Raw genomic sequence first — 26,843 nt, forward strand, 5'->3', positions numbered from 1 at the left:
TCCCTGATTTCCCTTGATAGCCATGGTTGAGCCACCTTCCCTTTTTTATTTTTACGTCAGACAAGGATGTACAATTGTTGTCGTTCATCCATGCGGTCTCTAAATGTCTGCCATTGCCCATCCACTGTCAACCCCTTAAGCATCATTTGCCAATCTATCCTAGCCAATTCACGCCTCATACCTTCAAAGTTACCCTTCGTTAATTCAGAGACCACGGTCCAGAACTTAACTGTTTCATTCTCCATCCTAATGTAGAATTCCACCATATTATGGTCACTCTTCCCCAAGGGGCCGCGCACAACGAGATTGTTAATTAATCCTCTCTCATTACACAACACCCAGTCTAAGATGGCCTCCCCCCTAGTTGGTTCCTTGACATATTGGTCTAGAAAACCATCCCTTATGCACTCCAGGAAATCCTCCTCCACCGTATTGATTCCAGTTTGGTTAGCCCAATCTATATGCATATTAAAGTCACTCATGATAACTGCTGCATCTTTATTGCATGCACCCCTAATTTCCTGTTTGATGCCCTCCCCAACATCACGAGTACTGTTTGGAGGTCTGTACACAACTCCCACTAACGTTTTTTGCCCTTTGGTATTCTGCAGCTCTGCCCATATAGATTCCACATCATCCAAGCTAATGTCCTTCCTAACTATTGCATTAATCTCCTCTTTAACCAGCAATGCTACCCCACCTCCTTTTCCTTTTATTCTATCCTTCCTGAATGTTGAATACCCTTGGATGTTGAGTTCCCAGCCCTGATTATCCTGGAGCCACGTCTCTGTAATCCCAATCACATCATATCTGTTAACATCTATTTGCACCGTTAATTCATCCACCTTATTACGGATACTCCTTGCATTAAGACACAAAGCCTTCAGGCTTGTTTTTTTAACACCCTTTGTCCTTTTAGAATTATGATGTAGTGTGGCCCTTTTTGTTTCTTGCCTTTGTTTACTCGGCCTTCCACTGTTACTTTTTACCTTTCTACCATCTGTTTCTGACTTCATATTACTTCGCCCTGTCTCGCTGCATAGGTTCCCATCCCCCTGCCATATTAGGTTAAACACTCCCGAACTGCATTTGCAAATGTTACCCCCAGGACATCAGTTCCAGTCATGCCCAAGTGCAGACCGTCCCTTTTGTACAGGTCCCACTTTCCCCAGAACTGGTTCCAATGTCCCAGGAATTTGAATCCCTCCCTCTTGCACCACTGCTCAAGCCACGTATTTATTCTAACTATCCTGCTCCCTCTACTCTGATTAGCACATGGCACTGGTAGCAATCCAGAGATTACTACCTTTGAGGTCCTACTTTTTAAATTTAACTCCTAGCTCCATAAATTCAGCTTGTAGGACCTCTTCCTGCTTCTTACCTATATCGTTGGTACCTATATGTACCATGACAATTGGCTGTTCACCCTCCCTCTCCAGAATGCTCTGCAGCCGCTCCGAGACATCCTTGGCCCTTGCACCAGGGAGGCAACATACCATCCTGGAGTCTCGGTTGCGGCCGCAGAAACTCCTATCTATTCCCCTTACAATAGAGTCCCCTATCACTATAGCTCTCCCACTCTTATTCCCGCCCTTCTGTGCTGCAGAGCCACCCATGATGCCATGAACCTGGCTGCTGGTGCCTTCCCCTGGTAAGTCATCTCCCCCAACATTATCCAAAACGGTATATCTGTTTTGGAGGGAGATGACCGCAGGGGACTTCTGCACTACCTTCCTGCTCTAGCCTTGTCCCTTGGTCACCCATTCACTATCTGTCCTAACCTTTACCTGCAGTGTGACCAACTCAATAAATGTGCTTGCAGGTTTACATACATAACAACACTTCCCCCCCCCTCCCCCCCCCCAAAATCATTGGTGTAACGATTTACAATGTGAGTCGATCTGGGGCCTTCATTTCCCTAGTTGATCGTCTCGATGCAAATGCTGGTGTTGGTGAGTCATTTGTTGGGCCTTCACTGTGCTGCTGCACAGCTGGCCTTGCTGGGCTGCTGGGGGTGGTGAGTCTTGCTGGGTTGCTATGGATGATGGATTCTGCTTCGTGGTCAACCGCTGGGTCGGTTGCCACTTGTGTGTGTGTTGAAGTATGTGTTGAAGAGAACAGAGCCCCATAATAGGCTCGGGCCCTGTTACTGATGCCCGCCGGATCCTTCGTCGGCCAGCAGCGTCAAGAGCTACTTACGGACCCCCCGTCTTTTTTCCAGAAGAGGGAGCCGCGGTCCAGGTTCTGAAGGAACCAAATCCGCGACCTCACAAACGCGCCTCGGGACCCAACAAGCTGCAGGTCCTTCAGCGCGGCCTTCTTCACTTCGTACACCGTCCGCAGGGCCAGGTCCTCGACGACTTGACCGAGTCGGGATTCCAGGTCGAGCGCCCCACCCTGGCCTCCCACCTCTTGGTCGACCCCCTCGCATACTCTTGACAGAAGAGACGGATGTGAGCCTTGCCCACATCCCACCATAACCTCAAGGAAGGGAAGCCCCACTGCTTCCTTCTCCAGTCGGCCCAGAAGCGACGGAACAAATCCTGGAACCGCTCATCCTCCAGCAGCAGGTTGTTAAAGTGCCAGTACGCGGACCCCACCCACGCGCGGAGTGAAGCAAGCTCCGCCCACACCAGGTGGTTGTCTGAGCATGGCGCCGGCCGCATGGAGGCCGCCGGAACGCAGGAGACGTACGCCCGAGACACGTAAAGGCAGTCGATTCTGGACCATGGTAGCCGACTAGAGCATCAGAGCAGTTCTCTGTGCCCGGTCTGTGGCGGATTACATAGTTATATGCCAACAGCGTGAGCGTCCTTCTTTGGATGCGGGCAGAAGCATTGGTGTTAATCCCTTTGCTCTCAGAGACTAGCGATATGAGCAACTTGTGGTCAGTTTCAAGCTCAAACTTGAGAACAAACAAGTACTGTTGCATTTTTTTCACACCGTAAATGCATGCCAGAGCCTCTTTTTCAATCATGCTGTAGGCCCTTTCGGCCTTGGACAGACTCCTGGACACATAAGCGACCGGTTGCAAAATCCCTGATTCATTAGCTGTTGTAACACACACCTGACCCCGTATGATGACGCATCGCAAGCTAGCACTAATCGTTTACATGGCTTATACAGGACAAGTAGTTTGTTTGAACACAACATATTTCTGGCTTTCTCAAAGGCAGCCTCTTGTGAATTCCCCCATACTCAGTCGTCTCCCTTCCGCAGTAGCACATGTAGGGGTTCTAGCAAGGTGCTTAACCCGGGTAGGAAATTACCAAAGTAAATGAGGTGTCCCAGGAATGACCGCAGTTTCGTCACGTTCTGTGGTCTCGGTGCATTCTTGATGGCTTCCATCTTGGCGTCGGTGGCTCTGATGCGATTCTTTTTGCCAAGAACTCGACCTCCGGCGCCAGGAAAACACACTTCAAGCGTTTCAACCTGAGTCCCACGTGATCCAACTGACTAAGAACCTCTTCCAGATTCTTCAAGTGCTCAATGGTGTCCCGACCTGTAACCAGTATGTCGTCCTGGAAAACCATGGTGCGAGGGACCGACTTAGCAGGCTCTCCATGTTCCGTTGAAAGATTGCTGCAGCCGATCGAATCCCTAACGGGCATCTGTTATAGATGAACAGTCCTTTGTGCGTGTTGATGCAGGTGAGGCCTTTCGAAAATTCCTCCAGCTCCTGCGTCATGTAGGCCAAGGTCATGTAGGCCAAGGTCATGTCAAACTTGGTGAACGTCTTCCCTCCAGCCAGGGTCGCAAATAGGTCGTCTGCCTTGAGTAGCGGGTACTGGTCCTGGTCCCCATAAATTCTGACCGTGCCGTCACCTTTAAGTACCGGGACAGTCGGACTGGCCCACACAATGAATTCCTTCTCGCTGCAGCCTGTCCAGCTCAATTTCCACTTTCTCTGGCATCATATACGGGACCGCCCGTGTCTTATGGTGGATGGGTCGCGTACCGGGAACCAAATGGATCTGCACTTTCGCCCCCGAGAAACTTCCAATACCTGGCTCGAACAACGATGGAAATCTGCTCAGAACCTGGGCACATGAAGTGTCGTCGACGGACGAAAGCGCTCGGATGTCGTCTCAGTTCCAGCTGATTTTTCCCAGCCAGCTTCTGCCAAACAACGTGGGGCCATCCCCGGTACAATCTACAGCGGGAGTTCGTGCAGTGCTCCATCATAGGAGACTTTGACTGCTGATCACAGGGATCAGTTCCTTGGTGTAAGTTCTTAGCTTGGTGTGAATGGGGCTGAGCTTGGACCTGTGTGCCTTGTTGCACCACAGTCTGTCAAAGGCCTTTTTGCTCATTATGGACTGACTCGCCCCAGTGTCCAGTACCATGGATATTGGAATTCCATTCAGTTCAACTTTTAACATTATTGGTGAACATTTCGTGGTGAAGGTGTGTACCCCATACACTTCTGCCTCCTCGGTTCGAGTCCCCAATTCAGCTTGATCCACAGTGCATCGACCTTCCTCTGCAATGTGGTGGTTTACAGGGTTTGCAGGGTCTGCAGCTCGCCTGCACATTCGCTGGAGGTGTCCCATTGTTCTGCAGCCATTGCACGCATAGTGCTTGAAGCAGCATTTATGGGCCCGATAATCACCTCCACAATGCCAACAGGGTGTTAACTGCCTCGCATTAACGATTGATGGCAGACTCTGGGTCATCTGAGGTCATGCAGCAGCTGCCGTGTACCTTCTGCCATGTATATTCCTGCTTGAAAACGATGTTACTTTGTGCACAGTACTGGCTGAAACATCTTTATGCTGCGAAATTTGTTTGGTGTTGTCGCTGGTGGACATAAATGTCTGGGCTATCGTTATGGCTTTGCTCAGATTCGGAGTTTCAAGAGTCAATAGTTTGCGAAGGATTGCCTCATGGCCAATGCCAAGCACAAAAAAGTCTCTCAGCATTTGTTCTAGGAATCCATCAAATTCGCAATGCCCTGCAAGGCGCCTTAGTTCGGCGCCGTAGCTCACCACTTCCTGGCCCTCTGATCGTTGACACATGTAGAACCGATACCTCGCCATCAAGGCGCTTTCTTTAGGATTTAGGTGCTCCCGGACCAGCATACACAATTCTTCATAGGATTTAGTTGTTGGTTTTACCGGAGCTAGAAGAGTCATCATGAGGCCATAGGTTGTTGCCCCACAGACGGTAAGGAGGATCGCCCTTCGTTTGGCAGCGTTCTCGTCCCCTTCCAGCTCATTGGCCACAAATTATTGGTCGACGGGCCATATGGCCTACTCCTGCTCCTATTTCTTATGTACTCCTTGTCTCCAATGGCAGTTGGCCATTATCCCATCATTCACACCCTATCTTGACTAATGTTTTTCTAACTCCTGGCATTACCATTTGAATTTGGGCCATCATCACTTTGTCTCTCTAATCTCTCTCGTCTTCCAACCTACCACAGACCTTCCCTTTTGTTCTTTCTTCCCCGCCCCCTTTCAGTGCTTGTGAAGAATCTGTTCTTTTCGAACACTGACCCGTCGACAGAACTGGACATCAACCCGAAACGTTAACTCTGCTTCCTCTCCACAGATGCTGCCTGACATGTTGACATTTCCAGCATTTTCTGTTTTTATTCCAGATTCCAGCATCCGCAGTATTTTGCTTTTGTATTGTGGTCGTATAGTGGAGCGGATGTGGTCGGAAGCGCATCTCATGGTCAAATAGCACGCCAGGGTTTTGGATGGTCTGGTTCAACCTCTGACCGTGACCAGGGAGAGAGAATGGAGCTGGTGGCTTGGGAATGGAGTTCATGGTGGGGACCGAGTAGGCCAACAAGCACATGGTGGGGTGATGGGTGAACTGGACTTGGTGCGAGTTAAGATACGGGCATCAGAGATTTTGATGCACTCAAGTTTACGAAGGATGATAGTTTGGGAGCCCGGCCAGGAAAGCATTTGAAATGTTGCGTCTGAAGGTAAAATAAGCTTCAGCAGCAGATGGGCTGAGGCAGGGGCGCAGACTGGTGATGTTACGGAGGTGGAATCAGCTTTGAATTACAGGATCTTAGCGTGACTCATTTTATGTTGAAGGTGTTCCGCTGCTCAATTCTTCTTTCACCAAATTATTCCAGGGCTCTAGTGATGTTGATACACTCCGCAGGAGAGCACTGCGGGCGCTACAAGAGAATTATTGCGATGCTCTTGAACCAATCCCTGCTCGTATTTTCACACGATCACAGTAAGTACCGCCTGCGGCTCTTAACTGCAGCACAACAGTCCATCAGGAAAGCAGGCTAGTGACTGCTGTACACACAAAATTATCGCTCTAATATGTTGTTCTTTACTATCGATTTCACCTTCCACCTCATGAATTAGGGTGACCATATTGTCTAACTGAATCTGGGGACACACAGAGCAGGAACGTAGCAAAGGAGTCAGATCAGAAAATGTAGCAATATTTTTTTTAGCAGCCTATATTTTAACAGTTGCACATAAACACTACAAATGCAAAATGCATGTAATTACTGCGGATGTAACCTCATACTAATGAAGCGCATTCAGACAGTTTATAAATAGAATAACACTTAGTTTTTCATACCCACTGTCTACACTGCTGCAGGCAGTTGCTGACACCTGACCTTTTGTCTCTGTTGTGCGCGTGTGTCGCAGGCCGCGTTTTTCAAAAACGAACACGCCATATATTAACGGAATTGTTGGCCGTAACCGTCACCGACCGACCAATTGGCTTTGGAATTGCGACCATTTCGAATTGTGGGGATGGAGATGATGAAATCAGAATCCCGCCAACCAATCAGCTCGCGGCCACCTGCGATTCAAACTGGTCCATCCTGAAGCGAACAAAGCGGGACAGGGAAGAAAAGTAGGGCCTTGGTTCTCGAGTGGGGGTGGGCCGGGAGCGCAGCCGAACTCACTGGCGGCGGTGTCCACCCCTCAGTCGGTGCTCAATGGACGTGGACACTAACCAGTACACCAGCCCCTTACACCGCCAAGGCCACCTCGGGGCTGGCATTCCGACCAGTCGGCGCTCACTGTCGGCGTGATTGACGGCGGGGGTGCGCCTGGGGAGGAAACGTGTAAACATAGAAACATAGAAACATAGAAAATAGGTGCAGGAGCAGGCCATTCGGCCCTTCGAGCCTGCACCGCCATTCAATGAGTTCATGGCTGAACATGAAACTTCAGTACCCCCTTCCTGCTTTCTCGCCATACCCCTTGATCACCCGAGTAGTAAGGACTTCATCTAACTCTCTTTTGAATATATTTAGTGAATTGGCCTCAACAACTTTCTGTGGTAGAGAATTCTACAGGTTCACAATTCTCTGGGTGAAGAAGTTTCTCCTCATCTCGGTCCTAAATGGCTTACCCCTTATCCTTAGACTGTGACCCCTGGTTCTGGACTTCCCCAACATTGGGAACATTCTTCCTGCATCCAACCTGTCCAAACCCGTCAGAATTTTAAACGTGTAATCAAGTTAGGGTGAACGGCACAGTGCATGTGTGTTGTACATCATATCCCAACACGAGAAATTAAAAGCTAGGTTATTCGGGGACGAGTTTCGTGAACTGGGGACTGTCCTCAAACGGCGTGGTCATATGGTCACCCTAACGTAAATGCAAGATGATGCTCGGTATGGTGATGGGGAAAAGAAAGACTTGCATTTCTATACTATCTGTCACGCCGTCGGGGCATCCCGAAACGCTTCACAGCTAACAAAGTGCTTTGGGAATAAAAACAGAAAATGCTGGAAATACTCAGCAGATCACTCAGCATCTGTGGAGAGACAAACAGAGTTTCAGGTCGATAACCTTGCGTCAGGTCATCAACATGAAACGTTAACTCTGTTTCTCTCCACAGACGCTGATGACCCGCTGAGTATTTCCAGCATTTTGTGTTCTTATTTCAGATTTCCAGCACCCGCAGGGTTTTGCAAAGTACTTTTGGAGTGTAGTCGCTATTGTAATGGAGGAAACACTGCCGCCAATTTGCGCAAAGCAAACTCCCGCAAACAGCAATGTGATAATGACCAGATAATCTCTTTTTGTTACGTTGATTGAGGGAGAAATATTGTCCAGGACTTCCCTGCTCTTAGAATAACGCCATGGGATCTTTTGCGCCCACCTGAGAATGCAGACGGGGCCTCGGTTTAACAACTCATCCGAAAGATAGCGCCTCCGACAGTGCAGCACTCCCTCAGCACTGCACTGGAGTGTTAGCCCAGATGTTGGTGCTCAAGTTGCTGGATTGGGACTCCCCTTTCAGGTGGATGTAACCATTCTTTCTGTCTTTCCTGGACCTAGCAGAAGGCAGTAAATGTAATTCCAACAAGCAATGAATCCTCTTGGGTAGTATTCTCTGGATTACTCCTGGTGGCATGAGCTAGTGAGTATAGAAATAAGAGGATAGAGCAGATGAATGTGTGGCTGGAGAGATACTGCAGGAGGGAGGACTTCAGATTCCTGGGACATTGAGACCTGTTCTGGGGGAGTTGGGAACCTGTACAGCTGGACAGGCTGCACCTCAACAGTGCCGGAACCAATATTCTGGCGGGAATGGGAGTGGGCGGGGTGTTGGATGATAGTGCTGTTGGGGAGGGTTTAAACTAATTTGGCAGTGGGATGGGCAGCAGGAAGTAGCAATAGAAAGGAGAAACAATGCGCAAAGGATTGGGAAAGCCAGATTGCACAGGTAATTGGGATTACAGAGACATGGCTCCAGGGTGACCAAGGCTGGGAACTCAATATCCAGGGCTATTCAATATTCAGGAAGGATAGACAGAAAGGAAAAGGAGGTGGGGTAGCGTTGCTGGTTAAAGAGAAGATTAACGCAATAGAAAGGAAGGACATTAGCTTGGATGATGTGGAATTTGTATGGGTAGAGCTGCGGAACACCAAAGGGCAGAAAACGCTAGTGGGAGTTGTGTACAGACTACCAAACAGTAGTAGTGAGGTTGGGGATGGCATCAAACAGGAAATTAGGGATGCGTGCAATAAAGGTACAGCAGTTATCATGGGTGACTTTAATCTGTATATAGATTGGGCTAACAAACTGGTAGCAATACGGTGGAGGAGGATTTCCTGGAGTGTATAAGGGATGGTTTTCTAGACCAATACGTCGAGGAACCAACTAGAGAGCTGGCCATTCTAGACTGAGGGTTGAGTAACGAGAGAGGATTAATTAGCAAGCTTGTTGTGCGAGGCCCCTTGGGGAAGAGTGACCATAATATGGTAGAATTCTTCATTAAGATGGAGAGTGACACAGTTAATTCAGAGACTAGAGTCCTGAACTTAAAGAAAAGTAACTTCGATGGTATGAGACATGAATTTGGCTAGGATAGACTGGCGAATGATACTTAAAGAGTTGATGGTGGATAGGCAATGGCAGACCATTTAAAGATCACATGGATGATCTTCAACAATTGTACATCCTTGTCTGGTGTAAAAATAAAACGGGAAAGGTGGCTCAACCGTGGCTAACAAGGCAAATTAGGGATAGTGTTAAATCCAAGGAAGAGGCACATAAATTGGCCAGAAAAAGCAGCAAACCTGAGGACTGGGAAAAACTTAGAATTCAGCAGAAGAGGACAAAGGGTTTAATTAGGAGGGGGAAAATGGAGTATGAGAGTAAGCTTGCAGGAACCATAAAAACTGACTGCAAAAGCTTCTATAGATATGTGAAGAGAAAAAGATTAGTGAAAACAATCGTAGGTCCCTTTCAGTCAGATTCAGGTGAATTTATAATGGGGAACAAAGTAATGGCGGACCAATTGAACAAATACTTTGGTTCTGTCTTCACAAAGGAAGACACAAATAACCTTCTGGAAGTACTAGGGGACCGAGGGTCCAGCGAGAAGGAGGAACTGAAGGAAATCCTTATTAGTCAGGAAATTGTGTTAGGGAAATTGATGGGATTGAAGGCAGATAAATCTCCGGGGCCTGATAGTCTGCATCCCAGAGTACATAAAGATGTGGCCCTAGAAATAGTGGATGCATTGGTGATCATTTTCCAACAGTCTATCGACTCTGAATTAGTTCCTATGGACTGGAGGGTAGCTAATATAACACCACTTTTTAAAAGAGGGAGAGAGAAAACGGGTAATTATAGACCGGTTAGCCTGACATCAGTAATGGGGAAAATGTTGGAATCAATTATTAAAGATGAAATAACAGCACATTTGGAAAGCAGTGACAGGATCGGTCCAAGTCAACATGGATTTATGAAAGCGAAATCATGCTTAACAAATCTTCTGGAATTTTTGGGGGATGTAACTAGTAGAGTGGTCAAGGGAGAACCAGTGGATGTGGTGTATTTCAAAAGGCTTTTGACAAGGTCCCACACAAGAGATTGGTGTGCAAAATCAAAGCACATGGTATTGGGGGTAATATACTGATGTGGATAGAGAACTGGTTGGCAGACAGGAAGCAGAGAGTCGGAATAAACGGGTCTTTTTCAGAATGGCAGGCAGTGACTATTGGGGTGCCGCAGGGCTCAGTGCTGGGACCCCAGCTCTTTACAATATACATCAATGATTTGGATGAAGGAATTGAGCGTAATATCTCTTAAGTTTGCAGATGACACTAAACAGGGTAGTGCTGTGAGCTGTGAGGCCGGACGCTAAGAGGCTGCAGGGTGACTTGGACAGGTTAGGTGAGTGGGCAAATGCATGACAGATGCAGTATAATGTGGATAAATGTGAGGTTATCCACTTTGGGGACAAAAATGCGAAGACAGAATATTATCTGAATGGTGGCAGATTAGGAAAAGGGGAGATGCAACGAGACCTGGGTGTCATGGTTCATCAGTCATTGAAAGTTGGCATACAGGTACAGCAAGCGGTAAAGAAGGCAAATGGTATGTTGGCCTTCATAGCTAGGGGATTTGAGTATAGGAGCAGGGAGGTCTTACTGCAGTTGTACAGGGCCTTGGTGAGGCCTCACCTGGAATATTGTGTTCAGTTTTGGTCTCCTAACTGAGGAAGGACGTTCTTGCTATTGAGGGAGTACAGCGAAGGTTCACCAGACTGATTCCCGGGATGGCAGGACTGACATATGAGGAGAGACTGGATCAACAGGACCTTTATACACTGGAGCTTAGAAGGATGAGAGGTGATCTCTTGGAAAAATACAAGATTCTGACGGGACGGGACAGGTTAGATGCGGGTAGATCGTTCCCGATGTTGGGGAAGTACAGAACCAGGGGACACAGTCTTAGGATAAGGCTTAGGCCATTTTGCACTGAGATGAGGATAAACTTCTTCACTCAGAGAGTTGTTAACCTGTGAAATTCCCTGCCGCAGAAAGTTGTCGAGGCCAGTTCATTGGATATATTCAAAAGGGAGTTAGATATGGCACTTACAGCTAAGGGGATCAAGGGGTATGGAGAGAAAGCAGGAAAGGGGTACTGAGGGAATGATCTTATGATCTCATAGAAACATATAAAATTCTGACGGAATTGGACAGGTTAGATGCAGGAAGAATGTTCCCGATTATTCGGGAAGTCAAGAACCGGGGGTCACGGTCTAAGAGTAAGGGGTGAGCCATTTAGGACCGAGATGAGGAGAAACTTCTTCACTCAGAGAATTGTGAACCTGCGGAATTCTCTACCACAGAAAGTTGTTGAGGCCAGTTCGTTAGATATATTCAAAAGAGAGTTAGATATGGCCCTTACGGCTAAAGGGATCAAGGGGTATGGAGAGAAAGTAGGAATGGGGTACTAAAGCTGCAAAAATGATCAGCCATATTTCTGGTTACAAGGGGGATGAAATTGGGCTCCTGTGTACCTGCCGTTCGACCTTCCGGGAGGGCACCAAGGGGCGCAAATGGGTTTTCGCCCCTGGGGTAGGGGTGGACACTACCGGTATCTGCACAATGGTGCCAGACTTACAAAACTGTATTCGAACAATGGCTGCCTTTAAAGAGGAGATGGTTCAGGTACAGTTGAGGTACATTCCCACGAGAGGGAACATAAGAACATAAAAATTAGGAACAGGAGTACGCCATACGGTCTCTCAACCCTGCTCCGCCATTCAATAAGATCATGGCTGATCATCGACTTCAACTCCACTTTCCCGCCCGCTCTCTAAATCCCTTGATTCCCCTAGAGTCCAAAAATCTATCTATCTCAGCCTTCAATATATTCAGACTCGGTATCCACAGCCCTCTGGGGCAGAGAATTCCAAAGATTCACAAAACTCTGAGTGGAAAGGAGAACAACTAAAGCCGGAGCTCCCTGAATGATGAAAGAGATAGAGAGTAAGCTCAAACAAAAAAAGAGCGGGTATGATAGATGTCAGATTGAGAATATAAGTCAGAATCAGGCTGAATATAGAAAGTTCAGAAGGGAAGTGGAAAAGAAAATAAGAGGGGCAGCGAGAGAGAGAATGAGAATAGAATGGCAGCTAACATAAAAGGGAATTCAAATGTCTTCTCTAGGCATATAAATAGTAAATAGGTCGTAAGAGTTGGTGTGGGGCCGATTAGGGACCAAAAAGGAGACATACGCATGATGGCAGAGGTACTAAATGAGCTTTACCAAGGAAGAAGATGCTGCCAAAGTCATAGTGAAAGAGGAGGTAATGGAGATACTGGATGAGATAAAAATTGATAAAGAGGAGGTACTAGAAAGGCTGTCTGTACTTAAAGTTGATAAGTCACTAGGACCAGGATAGGATGCATCCTAGGATGCTGAGGGCAGTTAAGGAGCAAATTGCGGAGGCACGGGCCATAATCTTCCAACCCTCCTCAGATGCGGGGGTGGTGCCAGAGGACTGGAAAATTGCAAATGTTACACCCTTGTTCAAGAAAGGGTGTAAGGATAAACCCAGCGACTACAGGCCAGTCAGTTTAATCTTGGTAGTGGGGAAGCTTTTAGAAACTATAATCAGGGACAGAGTTAACAGTCACTTGGACAAGTGTGGATTGATTAAGGAAAGCCCACATGGATTTGTTGAAGGAAAATCATGTTTAACTAACTCGATTGAGTTTTTTGATGAGGTAACAGAGAGGGTTGATGAGGGCAATGTGGTTGCTGTGGTGAACATGGATTCCAAAAGGCGTTTGATAAAGTGCCACATAATAGGCTTGCCAGCAAAGTTGACGCCCATGGAATAAAGGGACAGTGGCAGCATGGAAACAAAATTGGCTAAATGACAGGAAACAGAGAGTAGTGGTGAACTGTTGTTTTTTGGACTGGAGGAAAGTATACAGTGATATTCCCTGGAGATGGTACTAGGGCCACTGCTTTTCTTGATATAAATTAATGACTTGGATTGGGTATACAGGGCACAATTTCAACATTTGCAGATGACACAAAACTTGGAAGTATAGTTAAGAGTGAGGAGGATAGTGATAGACTTCAAGGCGACAGAGACAGGCTGGTGAAATGGGCAGACATGTGGCAGATGAAATTTAACACTAAAAAGTGTGAAGTGATACATTTTGGTAGGAAGAACGAGGAGAGGCAATATAAACTAAAGGATACAATCCTAAATGGATGGCATGAACAGAGACACCTTGGGGTATATGTACACAAATTGATGAAGGTGGCAGGGCAGGTTGAGAAAGCAGTTAAAAAAGCATACGGGATCCTGGACTTCATAAATAGAGGTATAAAGTATAAAAGCAAGGAAATTATGATGAACCTGTATAAAATACTGGTTCGGTCCCAGCTGGAGCATTGTGTCCAATTCTGGGCACCACACTTTAGGAAGGATGTGAAGGCCTTAGAGAGGGTGGAGAAAAGATTTACGAGAATGATTCCAGGGATGAGGGACTTCAGTTATGTGAATAGATTGCAGAAACTGGGGTTGTTCTCCATAGAGCAGAGAAGATTGAGAGGAGATTTGATAGATGTGTTAAAAATCATGAGGGGTCCAGACATGATAGATCGAGAGAAACTGTTCCCATCGGCGGAAGGGTCAAGAACCAGAGGATACAGATAAGGGGCCGAAATTGCCTCCATCTATAAGCTCCATTATCGCCTCTAAGAGGGGGTAATGGAGTGGATAGGCCTTACCGACCGGGGGCAGACGGATGGGCCGACCCGTCCTAAATTACCACTGGGCTGGGAGCGGCTGGAACGGGTATCCGTACCGCCTATGTTCCCGCTTCCGTCGGGCACAAGCTGACACGACACCGACCGACACAAATTGTCCTTCGGGAGCGGCGCCACATCGGTCTGTGCCACTGACAGCTTTCCCCTGCGGGAATCTACCTGTGACTGGGCGGCGCATCCGCACGTAAAGGGGAGGACACGCTGCCGTGGCCGCCATTTTATTTAAATTGCCGTCCGACTCCGAGGTCGGCCCGACAATGGCAGCCACGGGTTTGGCCGGGCCGCCAACAGGCAGCCCGACACCCCCTCTTGGTTTCCAGGCCGCTGGCTCGGCCACAATCCTCCCTGGTGGCCCAGTGGACCTAACTAAAATATATGCAGAGTCTGCAGTGGCCCTCCCCTTTAACTGACAACCCTAGCTGATCATCTCCTACTGAACACATGAGCAGCGACTTCCTCAACACTAACCCAGCTGAGACAAGTGACCTGAGCACTGTCCTGTTCTGTCTCCGAGCCTTTGAGGGATCTTTCCACCCAATTGTTTAAAGCCTCTAAGCCTTTCTTTTTTTTCCTTCCTTACACAGTTGGCCATGGGCAGAGTGAGGGCCCGCGCATGATGGTGCCTGATTTTAGAATATATATCCGGGACTGCCTGCAGCACATTGACATGTTTAAGAGAAGGTACCCGATGCTAAAGCTTTACTTATTGTCACAGTCCATGGTAAGTGATCCATAGGCAAAAAATAGAATTAATTTGCACATTATTCTATTTTTATCACCTTTTCTATGTGTATAAATATATATATATGAGCAAGAGGGCGGGTAAATAACCCGCTTGTAGCTTTTCCCCAGTGCTCCTTAACAGCTCATCTACAACATGCCCTGTAACCTATGGTTTTTTGGAGTTCATTCCCTCTGCTCATTTCCTCAACCCCACCATCTCCCTCCACTCCACCATCAACCTCCACATAGATCTCTGTTTGACATCGAAATGGAAACCAGGTGGGTTTGCTGTGATTTTTTTTTCTTTTCCAATTTGAATAAAAAATTTAATGGATTCTGTGTGAAGACTTCGTTGAGTTCATGAACTCTTTACTAACACATCATGAACCAGCAGCAGGCACTTTGACAGCCTCCCTTACTTAATTCACTACATTGAGTCTTTTAAGCAGAGGGGCATTTTTTCTCAACAACATCATCATCATGTGCAGTCCCTTGAAATCGAGAAGACTTGCTTCCACTCGAAAAGTGAGATCTCAGGTGACTGATGTTATGTATTTAGTCCCTTGTAACCTGTATAACACCTGACCACCAGAGGGCCCACCTGTTGGAGCCCCAAGGAATCCCAGCATCCCTTAGGAGTACGGTATATAAACAGGCCACCCAGGAGGTACCTGCACCTGGAGCCTTATTAAAGGAGCTAAGGTTACACTTGCTCATTGTACACAGTACTCAGTTTCATCCTTTATTATAAGGGCACCAATTGGCGACGAGGTAACAATCAACCGCGCGAAAATGCAAAGAACAGTCGGTATCCTGGAGAAGCTCTCAGAAGGGGACGATTGGGAGACCTTCGTGGAAAGACTCGACCAATACTTCGTGGCCAACGAGCTGGAAGGGGACGAGAACACTACCAAACGTAGGGCGATCCTCTTAACTGTTTGTGGGGCAACAACCTATGGCCTCATGAAGAATCTCCTGGCTCCGGCAAAACCAACAGAGAAATCCTATGAAGAATTGTGTACGCTGGTCTGGGAGCACCTAAATTCTAAGGAAAGTGTTTTGATGGCGAGATATCGGTTCTACACGTGTCAACGATCGAAGGGCCAGGACGTGGCGAGCTATGTCGCCGAACTGAGGCGCCTCGCAGGACATTGTGAGTTTGAGGGATTCCGAGAACAAATGCTCAGAGACTTTTTTGTACTGGGCATTGGCCATGAGACAATCCTGTGCAAACTGTTGACTGTAGAAACTCCGAATCTAAGTAAAGCCATAACGATAGCCCAGGCATTTATGTCCACCAGCGACAACACCAAACAGATTTCGCAGAGTAAAGAAGTTTCAGCCAGAACTGTGCATAAAGTAACGTTGGTTTCGAGCAGAAATGTACATGGCAGAACGTACACACCGGCTGCTGCTGCCCGACCTCAGTTGACCCAGACTCTGCCATCAGTCATTAATGCGAGGCAGTTAACACCTTGTTGGCGTTGTGGAGGTGATCATCGGCCCCATCAATGCCGCTTCAAGCACTATGCATGCAACGGTTGCAGAACAAAATGGGACACCACCAGCGAATGTGCAGGCGAGTCGCAAACCCAGCAAACCACACGTTGCAGAGGAAGATCGATCCACTGTGGATCAGGCTGAATTGGAGACTCGTACCGGGGAGGCAGAAGTGTACAGGGTACACACATTTACTACGAAATTGCAACCAATAATGTTGAAAGTTGAACTGAATGGTATTCCAGTATCTATGGAACTGGACACGGGTGCAAGTCAGTCCATAATGAGTAAAAAGGCCTTCGCCAGGCTGTGGGGCAAAAAGGCACACAGGCCCAAGCTCAGCCCCATTCATACCAAACTAAGGACTTACATCAAAGAACTAATCCCTGTAATTGGTAGTGCAGAAGTCAAAGTCTCCTATGACAGAGCAATGCACGAACTCCCGCTGTGGATTATGCCAGGGGATGGCCCCATGTTGTTTGGCAGAAGCTGGCTGGGAAAGATCCGCTGGAACTGAGATGACATCCGAGCGCTTTCGTCCGTCGACGATGCCTCATGTGGCCAGGTTCTGAGCAAGTTTCCATCGTTGTTTGAGCCAGGCATTGGAAGCTTCTCGGGGATGAAAGTGCAGATCCATTTTGGTTCCCAGTATGCAACCCATCCATCACAAGGCACGGGCGGTACCGTACATGATGCATGAAAAAGTGGAAATTGAGCTGGACAGGCTGCAGCGAGAAGGCATCATCGCAGCGGTGGAATTCAATGACTGGGCTTGTCCGATTGTCCCGGTACATAAAGAGGATGGCACGGTTAGAATTTGTGGGGACTATAAAGTAACGATTAACCGTTTTTCACTGCAGCACCAGTACCCGCTACCCAAGGCAGACGACCTATTTGCGACCCTGGCTGGAGGGAAGATGTTCACCAAGCTGGACCTGACCTCGGCTTACATGACGCAGGAGCTGGAGGAATCTTCGAAAGGCCTCACCTGTATCAACACGCACAAAGGTCTGTTCATCTATAACCGGTGCCCGTTCGGGATTCGGTCGGCCATAGCTAGCGGAATATGGAGAGCCCACTAAAGTCGGGTCTTTGCACCGTGGTTTTCCAGGACAACATACCGGTTACAGGTCGGGACACTATTGAGCACTTGAAGAATCTGGAAGAGGTTCTTAGTCGGTTGGATCGCGTGAGGCTCAGGGTGAAATGCTCGAAGTGTGTTTTCCTGGTGCAGGACGTCGAGTTCTTGGGACGAAGAATCGCAGCAGACGGCATCAGACCCACCAACGCCGAGACGGAGACCATCAAGTACGTGCCGAGACCACAGAATGTGACGGAGCTGCGGTCATTCCTGGGACTCCTTCACGATTTTGGTCATTTCCTACCTGGGTTAAGCACCTTGCTAGAACCCCTACATGTGCTACTGCGCAAGGGAGACAACTGGGTATGGGGGAATTCACAAGAGGCTGTCTTTAAGAAAGCCAGAAATCTGTTGTGTTCAAACAAACTGCTTGTCTTGTATAATCCTTGTAAACGATTACTGCTAGCTTGCGATGCGTCGTCATACGGGTTCGGGTGTGTGTTACAACAGGCTAACGCAGCGGGAATTTTGCAACCTGTCGCGTATGCATCCAGGAGTTTGTCCAAAGCCAAAAGGGCCTACAGCATGATTGAAAAAGAGGCTCTTCCATGCATTTACGGGGTGAAAAAAATGCACCAGTACTTATTTGGCCTCAAGTTTGAGCTTGAAACTGACCACAAGCTGCTCATATCGCTGTTCTCTGAGAGCAAAGAGCTTAATTCCAATGCCTCTGCCTGCATCCAAAGATGGGCGCTCACGCTGTCGGCATACAACTATGTAATCCGCCACAGACCGGGCAGAGAGAACTGCGCAGATGCTCTAAGTCAGCTGCCATTGCCCACCACCGAGGTGGAAATGGCACAGCCAGCGGACTTGCTCATGGTCATAGAGGCATTCGAGAACGAGAAGTCCCCCGTTGCAGCCCGCCAGGTCAGGACCTGGACCAGCTAGGATCCTTTACTGTCCTTGGTAAAAAAAAACTGTGTCCTCCATTGGAGCTGGTCCGGTATTCCAGTGGAGATGCAGGAGGCGATTAAGCCGTTCCACAGATGCAAAGACGAGTTGTCCCTGCAGGCGGACTGTCTACTGTGGGGCAATTGCGTGGTCTTGCCCAAGAAAGGCAAAGATACATTCATATGTGAACTGCACAGCACCCACCCAGGCATTGTAATTATGAAAGCCATAGCCAGATCCCATGTGTGGTGGCCCGGCATCGACTTAGATTTAGAATCATGCATGTGCCAGTGCAACACTTGCTCTCAGTTGAGCAATGCACCCAGAGAGGCACCGCTAAATTTGTGGTCGAGGCCTCCAAACCATGGTTGAGGATCCACGTGAACTATGCAGGCCCATTTCTAGGCAAAATGTTTTTGGTTGTCATGGACGCTTACTCAAAATAGATTGAATGTGCATTAATGTCTGTAAGCACGTCCACTGCCACTATTGAAAGCCTACGAGCCATGTTTGCCACGCACAGATTGCCTGATGTCCTAGTCAGCGACAATGGGCCGTTCTTCACCAGTGTTGAATTCAAGGAATTCTTTACCTGCAACGCGATCAAACACGTCACATCTGCCCCGTTCAAGCCCGCATCCAAAAGCCAGGAAGACCATCAAGCAAAGCTTGAAACGAGTGTCGGAAGGCTCCCTGCAGACCCGGCTGTCCCGTGTGCTGCTCAGCTACCACACCAGACCCTACTCACTCACCAGGGTTCCCCCAGCTGAGCTGCTCATGAAAAGGGTGCTAAAAACAAGGCTCTCTCTTGTCCACCCTGATCTCCATGATCACGTGGAGGGCAAGTGGCATCAACAAAGTGTGTACCATGACCACTCAAATTTGTCACACGATATTGAGATCAATGATCCTGTGTTTTTGCTCAATAATGGACATGGTCCCAAATGGCTCGCTGGCATGGTCACAGCCAAAGAGGAGAGTCGGGTGTTTCAGGTCAAATTGGCCAATGGACAAACGTACAGAAAACATTTGGACCAAATTAAATTGCGGTTCACCAACAGCTACGAACAACCCGAAGAAGACACCACCAACTTTAACCCTCCAACACACACACAAGTGGCAATTGACATCATGGTTGACCACAAAGCCGAACTCATCATCCCCAGCAGCCCGACAAGGCCACACCCGCATTTGCACCGAGACGATCGACAAGGGAGCGAAAAGCCCCATATCGTCTCACCTTGTAAATAAGTGTACTGTTGACTTCACGGGGGAGTGATGTTATGTATTTAACCCCTTGTAACCTGTATGACACCTGATCACCAGAGGGCCCACCTATTCGAGTCCCAAGGGATCCCAGCATGGGAGCGTGGTATATAAGCAGGCCACCCACAAGTACCTGCACTCTGGAATCTTATTACAGGAGCTAAGGTCACACTTGCTCATTGTACATAGTACTCAGTTTCATCCTTTATTATGAGTGTACCAACTGAACAGTCCAATGCGGGAATTACAGTCTCGAACAGGCAGGGCAGACAGTGGTTGAAGGGAAGGGTGGGTGGAGAGTCTGGTTTGCCGCGCACTCCTTCCGCTATCTGAGCTTGGTTTCTGCATGCTCTCGGCGCCGAGACTTGAGACTTGAGGTGCTCAGCGCTCTCCCGGATGCGGTTCCTCCATTAAGGGCGGTCATGGACCAGGGATTCCCAGGTGCCGGTGGGGATGTTGCACTTTATCAAGGAGGCTTTGAGGGTGTCCTTGAAATGTTTCCTCTGCCCACCTGGGGCTCACTTGCCGTGTAGGAGTTCTGAGTAGAGCGCTTGCTTATGGAGTCTCGTGTCGGGCATGCGGGCAATGTGGCCCGCCCAATGGAGCTAGTCGAGTGTGGTCAGTGCTTTGATGCTGTGGATGTTGGCCTGAGCGAGAACACCGTGCATCTATCCTGGGTCAGCGGGGGTGAAATTTGTCCGGGAAGGTTGTGCAAAGCAGGCGAAAACGCATCGGCAGCCAGCGCACTCCGCTCGATTTTCTGTTCAATGTCTGTAATCTCCTCCAGCCCTACAATCCTCTGAGAACATTGCGCTCCTCCAACTCTGGCCTTTTGTCCATCCCCCACTTCCTTCACTCCACCATTCGCGGCCGTGCCTTCAGCTACCTCGGCACGAGAATTCCCTCCTTAAACCTCTCCGCCTCTCTACCTCTCTCTTCTCTTAAAACCTACCTCTGACCAAGCCTTTGGTCACCTGTCCTTATGATGCTCGGTGTCAAGTTTTGTCTGATTATGCTCATGTTTTACTACGTTAAAGGTGCTATATAAATGAAAGTTGCCATTGGGGAGAAGCTAAATGGGCGTGGTGTTAAAACTGGCGCTATCGTCCCATTCGCTCAGCCGCCCAACGGCAATTCCACCCACCACTGAATCAAATTGCTGCCCTGGCCGAGATTGTCCCAGTACGGACCAGGAATCACAGCTGGGCCCTTCCGAGCTGTGTGGCCTTGTACTACATTGAGCAGTACCTTCGCACACTGAGCTATAATATCTCCACCTGAGATTAATAAGGGCTTTGCCTAACCGCGCTGTTATCGTAACTCTATCTCCTCTTACCTTTCAGGGAGGATTGATAGCAGTCTACATATTATACGACAGACCAGGAGACATTGCTGGAGCAATTTTTATGTCACCCTTGCTGTTAATGAATCCCGAGTCAGCAAAGCCTCTGAAGGTAAAAGTACAGCAGACTCTTCAAACACCCTGAACACTTCATGAAAATAATTCTTTCATCCCACTGCCCCGGCACAATTTTCACCAATTCCAATTCCCCGCTCCCGAAGGCCCCCAATTATGGATGGGACCCCTTGGAGGATAAGCCACACCCTGAAGTTTCACAGGAATGTGTCACTGGATCCGTCCACCCCAAGGTCTCACTGACTTGGCAAATTGTAACTCGATCCATTTTGACTTCCTGAAGCGACAGAGGACAGATATATATAACGGAAAAGAGTGACTAAAGTAAATGTTGGTCCCTTAGAAGATGAAAAGGGGGATTTAATAATGGGAAATGTGGAAATGGCTGAGACCTTAAACAATTATTTTGCTTCCGTCTTCACAGTGGAAGACACAAAAACCATGCCAAAAATTGCTGGTCATAGGAATGTGGGAAGGGAGGACCTTGAGATGATCACTATCACTAGGGAGGTAGTGCTGGACAGACTAATGGGACTGAAGGTAGACAAGTCCCCTAGTCCTGATGAAATGCATCCCAGGGTATTAAAAGAGATGGCGGAAGTTATAGCAGATGCATTTGTTATAATCTACCAAAATTCTCTGGACTCTGGGGAGGTACCAGCGGATTGGAAAGCAGCTAATGTAATGCCTCTGTTTAAAAAAGGGGGCAGGCAAAAGGCAGGTAACTATAGGCCGGTTAGTTTAACATCTGTCGTGGGGAAAATGCTTGAAACTATCATTAAGGAAGAAATAGCGGGACATCTGGATAGGAATAGTGCAATCAAGCAGACGCAGCATGGATTCATGAAAGGGAAATCATGTTTAACTAACTTACTGGAATTCCTTGAGGATATAACAAGCATGGTGGATAGAGGTGTACCGATGGATGTGGTGTATTTAGATTTCCAAAAGGCATTCGATAAGGTGCCACACAAAAGGTTACTGCAGAAGATAAAGGTACGCAGAGTCAGAGGAAATGTATTAGCATGGATAGAGAATTGGCTGACGAACAGAAAGCAGAAAGTCGGGATAAATGGGTCCTTTTCCGGTTGGAAATCAGTGGTTAGTAGTGTGCCACAGGGATCAGTACTGGGACCACAACTGTTTACAATATACATAGATGACCTAGAAGAGGGGACAGAGTGTAGTGCAACAAAATTTGCAGATGACACTAAGATTAGTGGGAAAGCGGGTTGTGTAGAGGACACAGAGAGGCTGCAAGGAGATTTGGATAGGTTAAGCGAATGGGCTAAGGTTTGGCAGATGGAATACAATGTCGGAAAGTGTGAGGTCATCCACCTTGGGAAAAAAACCAGTAAAAGGGAATATTATTTGACTGGGGAGAAATTACGACATGCTGTGGTGCAGAGGGACCTGGGGGTCCTTGTGCATGAATCCCAAAAGGTTAGTTTGCAGGTGCAGCAGGTAATCAGGAAGGCAAATGGAATGTTGACCTTCATTGCGAAAGGGATGGAGTACAAAAGCAGGGAGGTCCTGCTGCAACTGTATAAGGTATTGGTGAGGCCGCACCTGGAGTACTGCGTGCAGTTTTGGTCACCTTACTTAAGGAAGGATATACTAGCTTTGGAAGGGGTACAGAGATGATTCACGAGGCTGATTCGAAAAATGAGGGAGTTACCTTATGATGATAGATTGAGTAGACTGGGTCTTTACTCCTTGGAGTTCAGAAGGATGAGGGGTGATCTTATAGAAACATTTAAAATCATGAAAGGGATAGACAAGATAGAGGCAGAGAGGTTGTTTCCATTGGTGGGGGAGACTAGAACTAGGGGGCACAGCCTCAAAATATGGAGGAGCCAATTTAAAACCGAGTTGAGAAAGAATTTCTTCTCCCAGAGGGTTGTGAATCTGTGGAATTCTCTGCCCAAGGAAGCAGTTGAGGCTGGCTCATTGAATGTTTTCAAGTCACAGATAGATAGATTTTTAAGCAATAAGGGAATTAAGGGTTACGGGGAGAGGGCGGGTAAGTGGAGCTGAGTCCACGACCAGATCAGCCATGATCTTATTGAATGGCGGAGCAGGCTCGAGGGGCTAGATGGCCTACTCCTGTTCCTAATTCTTATGTTCTTATGTTCTTATGTTCAGAGCTCGCCAGAAGACAGCAAGGGCCAGCCAAAGTCCTGTACCCCAGTCCAAGTACATCCCTCCGCCAGCCAAAGTGCTTTACTCCTGTCCAAGTGCATGCCTCCCCCAGCCAAAGTGCCTCCCCCAGCCAAAGTGTCTTACCCCAGTCCAAGTACATTCCTCCCCCAGTCGAAGTGCCTTACCTAAACGCAATTGCATCCTCCCGCCCCTCCCCCATAGATGGGGCATCGTGTATGAATCAATAATATTGGGTATGAAGTGAATAGTGACAGTGTCGTGACTTCTGGATTTCATTCACTCCAATGATGTCCCTTGTAGGGGTTGGCAGAACGTGATCCGTCTTTCCTGAATTCCCTTTCTCGCCTCCGATCCGCGCCCCCCCCCCCCACCCCCCAGCCTCTCCCTCTCTCTCCTCCCCTCACCCCCAGTCTCTCTCTCTCTCTCTCTCTCTCTCTCTCTCTCTCTCTCGCTCTCTCTCTCTCTCTCCTTCCCTCACCCCCTGCCTCTCTCTCTCCCCAGCCTCTCTCTCTCCACCCAGCCTGTCTCACTCTCCCCCCTCCCCAGAGCCACTCTCACTCTCGGCCCCAAGGCTCTCCGACTCCCCCCTCGCCCCACCGCCGCTTGGGACTCGCGGCTCACTGCAGGCTCGGGGCTCTGTCGGAGGCTCGGGGCTTGCAGCCAGATTTATTTTCCAAGTACTATTTACATGGATGGGATAAGCAGATTTATTCATTTTCCATGAAGCCAAGGCAAAAAAACAAACATGCCATTTTACCTCGATTTGTGAGGAAGCATCGACATCTGTAGCAATTTAGGACCTCTCCTGAATCGTCAAATCCTCGGGGGAATCGGGGGGGGAGGGCGGTGAAGGCAGGCCTAGTGAGTCCCAGGGAGGGAGGGAGTCGGAGAGTCGGGTCTACCGAGACCTGGGGGAGGGGTGGGGGGAAGTTGGAGTCGGCGGGCCTAGCAAGTCCCGGGGGCGGGAGGGTGTCGGAGAGTTCGGCCTAGCGAGTCAACGAGGGAATCAGCAGAGTCTCGGGTTCTCGGGTCTCAGGTCCTGCTTTTCGACACCACGTGGACAGAATGATTTGGGGCCCCAGAGGGGATGGTGGGTGGAGCTTGACATGGGTGGGGCTTGTCACCTGTCTGTCAAAGAAAAGTGCAGTACCTTTAAAAAAAAAACAAACACACGGGTTTATTTCTGGAGGTATAGAATTGAAAAGTAGGGAATCCATGCTAAACCTGTATCGAACCTTGGTTCGACCACACTTAGAGTACTATGTACAGTTCTGGTCGCCATATTATAAAAAGGATATAGAGGCACTGGAGAGGGTGCAGAGAAGATTTACAAGGATAATACCAGAAATGTGAGGGTATACATATCAAGAAAGGTTGAACAGGCTGGGTCTATTTTCTCATGAAAAAGAAAGCTGAGGGGTGACCCAATAGAGATCTTTAAAATTATGAAAGGTTTTGATAGGGTGGATACAGAGAGAATGTTTCCACTTGTGGGGAAGAGCATAACTAGAGGCCATCAATATAAGATAGTCACCAAGAAATCCAATAGGGAATTCAGAAGAAACTTCTTTACCCAAACAGTGATGAGAATGTGGAACTTACTATCACAGGGAGTGGTAGAAGCAAATAGTATAGATACATTTAAGGGGAGGCTAGACAAGCGTATGAGGGAGAAGGAAATAGAGGGTTATGCTGATAGATTTAGATGAGGAAAGATGGGAGGAGGCTCAAGTGGAACATAAACATCGGCAAGGACTGGTTGGGCCGAATGGCCTGTTTCTGTGCCGTATATCCTGTGTAATCCTAAACTGCAGTTCATGTAGTTTTCTTTGCTGTGGTTTTATAGCCCACTTCAGAGAGCAGTTAAGAGTCAACCATGTTGGTGTGGGACTGGAGTCACATGTGGACAAGATGCAAGGGCAGCAGGTTTACTCCCCTAAAGGCCATTAGTGGAATTTTACCACAATGGTCATTTTTATCAATACCAGCTTTTCATTTCCAGACTTTGTCAGCTGTGGCTCAGTGAGTAGCACTCTCACCTCTGAGACAGAAAGTCAAGTCCTACTCCAGATACAATACTGGGGGAGTGCTGCACTGCCTGAGATACTGTCTTTCAGATGAGATGTTAATCTGACCTCTCAGTTTTGCGTAAAAGATCCCACGGCACTATTTTGAAGAAGAGCAGGGGAGTTCTCCCTGGCCCATATTTATCCCCAACAAATACCATTTTAAAAAAAAATTATCTGGTCATCTTCACACTGCTGTATGTGGGAACTTGTTGTGCACAAATTGGCTGCCACATTTCCTACATTACAACAGTGACTACACTTCAGAAATACTTAATTGACTGTAAAGTGCTTTGGGATGTCCTGAGATTGGGAAAGACACGATATAAATGAAGTCTTTCTTTCTTATTTCAAGATTTTTTTAAAGCTGAATTCAAATTTTCAGTCTACCATGGTGGGATTTGAACTCACGTTCTCGGGATTATTAGTCCTGGCCTCTGCATTACTCGTCCAGTCATTTGAACATGTTCTCACAAACAGCAATGAAATGAATGATCAGTTAGCGTGTTTTTTGATGGGGCAGGGTCTGGGTAATAGTTGAGGGAGGAATTTGGCCAGGACACTGGGCGAACTCCCCAACTATTCTTTGAATAGTGCAAAGAGATCTTAAACACCCACCTGAACAGGCAGACGAGGACTCGTGCCTCATCCACTCGCTCAGTATTGAATGAGGTGTGGCAGCTGAGATCATGTGCCAGAGTTCTAAAGTGAGGTTTGGATCTACAAGCTGTGTGTGTTGTCAGTGTTGCTTTGGCCACTACCTCAGCCTCGCTGCCTTTGGATGAAGAAGTTCTGTCAAACTTCTCTTCACACTCCTAACTTTCTCACTTTAAGTACATGCCCCCACTAGCACTTTAATCAATTTGCCCTTGTCGACTTTTATCAGTTGTCCTTGTAACCTCAAACTCTCCTTTTTTTTTAAACAATAGCAAGCCTACCTTTGTTACCTTTTCCTTATCTCTTAAATTCCTGATCCGTAACAGCATAAGAAATAAAAACAGAAAATGCTGGAAATACTCAGCAGGTCAGACAGCATCTATGGAGAGAGAAACAGAGTTAACGTTTGAGGTCGATGACTTTTCGTCAGAACTATAAAAAGTTAGAGATGTAACAGATTTTATCAGCTTAAGAAACAGCAACAAGAAAAGGCCATTCAGGTCTTTGAACTATTTTTCCCTCCATGAATTTTCTTTCCCAGGGCACAGTTCCAGTGGAGATCAAGGCCAACCGCCCCCCCCCCCTCCCCCCCCCCCACTCTCAGAAGTTTTCATCCCGATGGATGGAGAATCCAGTGTATAAATAATCTTCATTTTTGACATGCACTCTGAACCAGGGGCGCTAATTTATAGATATGCCCTTTAACTCTCATCTTCCTCTTGTCTCCACCCTCTCGAGGGCAATAGCATCCAAACGACGACATAGACTTACCCGGACTTGCTTTGCTTTCTTCACTCTAGATGTTCATTGCCAAAGTTATGTATCACATGCTGCCAAATTTACCCATGGGATACATAGATCCCCGTTTGACATCAAGAGATGAAAGCCAGGTGGGTTTGCTGTGACTTTTTTCTTCTCCTAATTGAATGAAGAATTTAATGGATTCTGTGTGAAGACTTGGTTGAGTTCATGAACTCTTCAC

General features: G+C 47.8%; 1 protein-coding gene across 1 annotated transcript in view; it reads left to right on the plus strand.

Moving 5' to 3' along the window:
- LOC139276783 (monoglyceride lipase-like) overlaps positions 1–26,843 on the plus strand; it is a 77,755-nt gene that overhangs the window by 43,936 nt on the left and 6,976 nt on the right. The window contains exons 4-7 of the mRNA XM_070894787.1: positions 6,095–6,201; positions 14,619–14,755; positions 20,902–21,012; positions 26,662–26,751. Coding sequence (XP_070750888.1) covers positions 6,095–6,201; positions 14,619–14,755; positions 20,902–21,012; positions 26,662–26,751 — 445 coding nt within the window. The remainder of the gene's footprint in view (positions 1–6,094; positions 6,202–14,618; positions 14,756–20,901; positions 21,013–26,661; positions 26,752–26,843) is intronic.

The sequence above is a fragment of the Pristiophorus japonicus genome, chromosome 12 (genome assembly GCF_044704955.1).
Source record: "Pristiophorus japonicus isolate sPriJap1 chromosome 12, sPriJap1.hap1, whole genome shotgun sequence".
Classification (NCBI taxonomy): Eukaryota; Metazoa; Chordata; class Chondrichthyes; family Pristiophoridae; genus Pristiophorus; species Pristiophorus japonicus.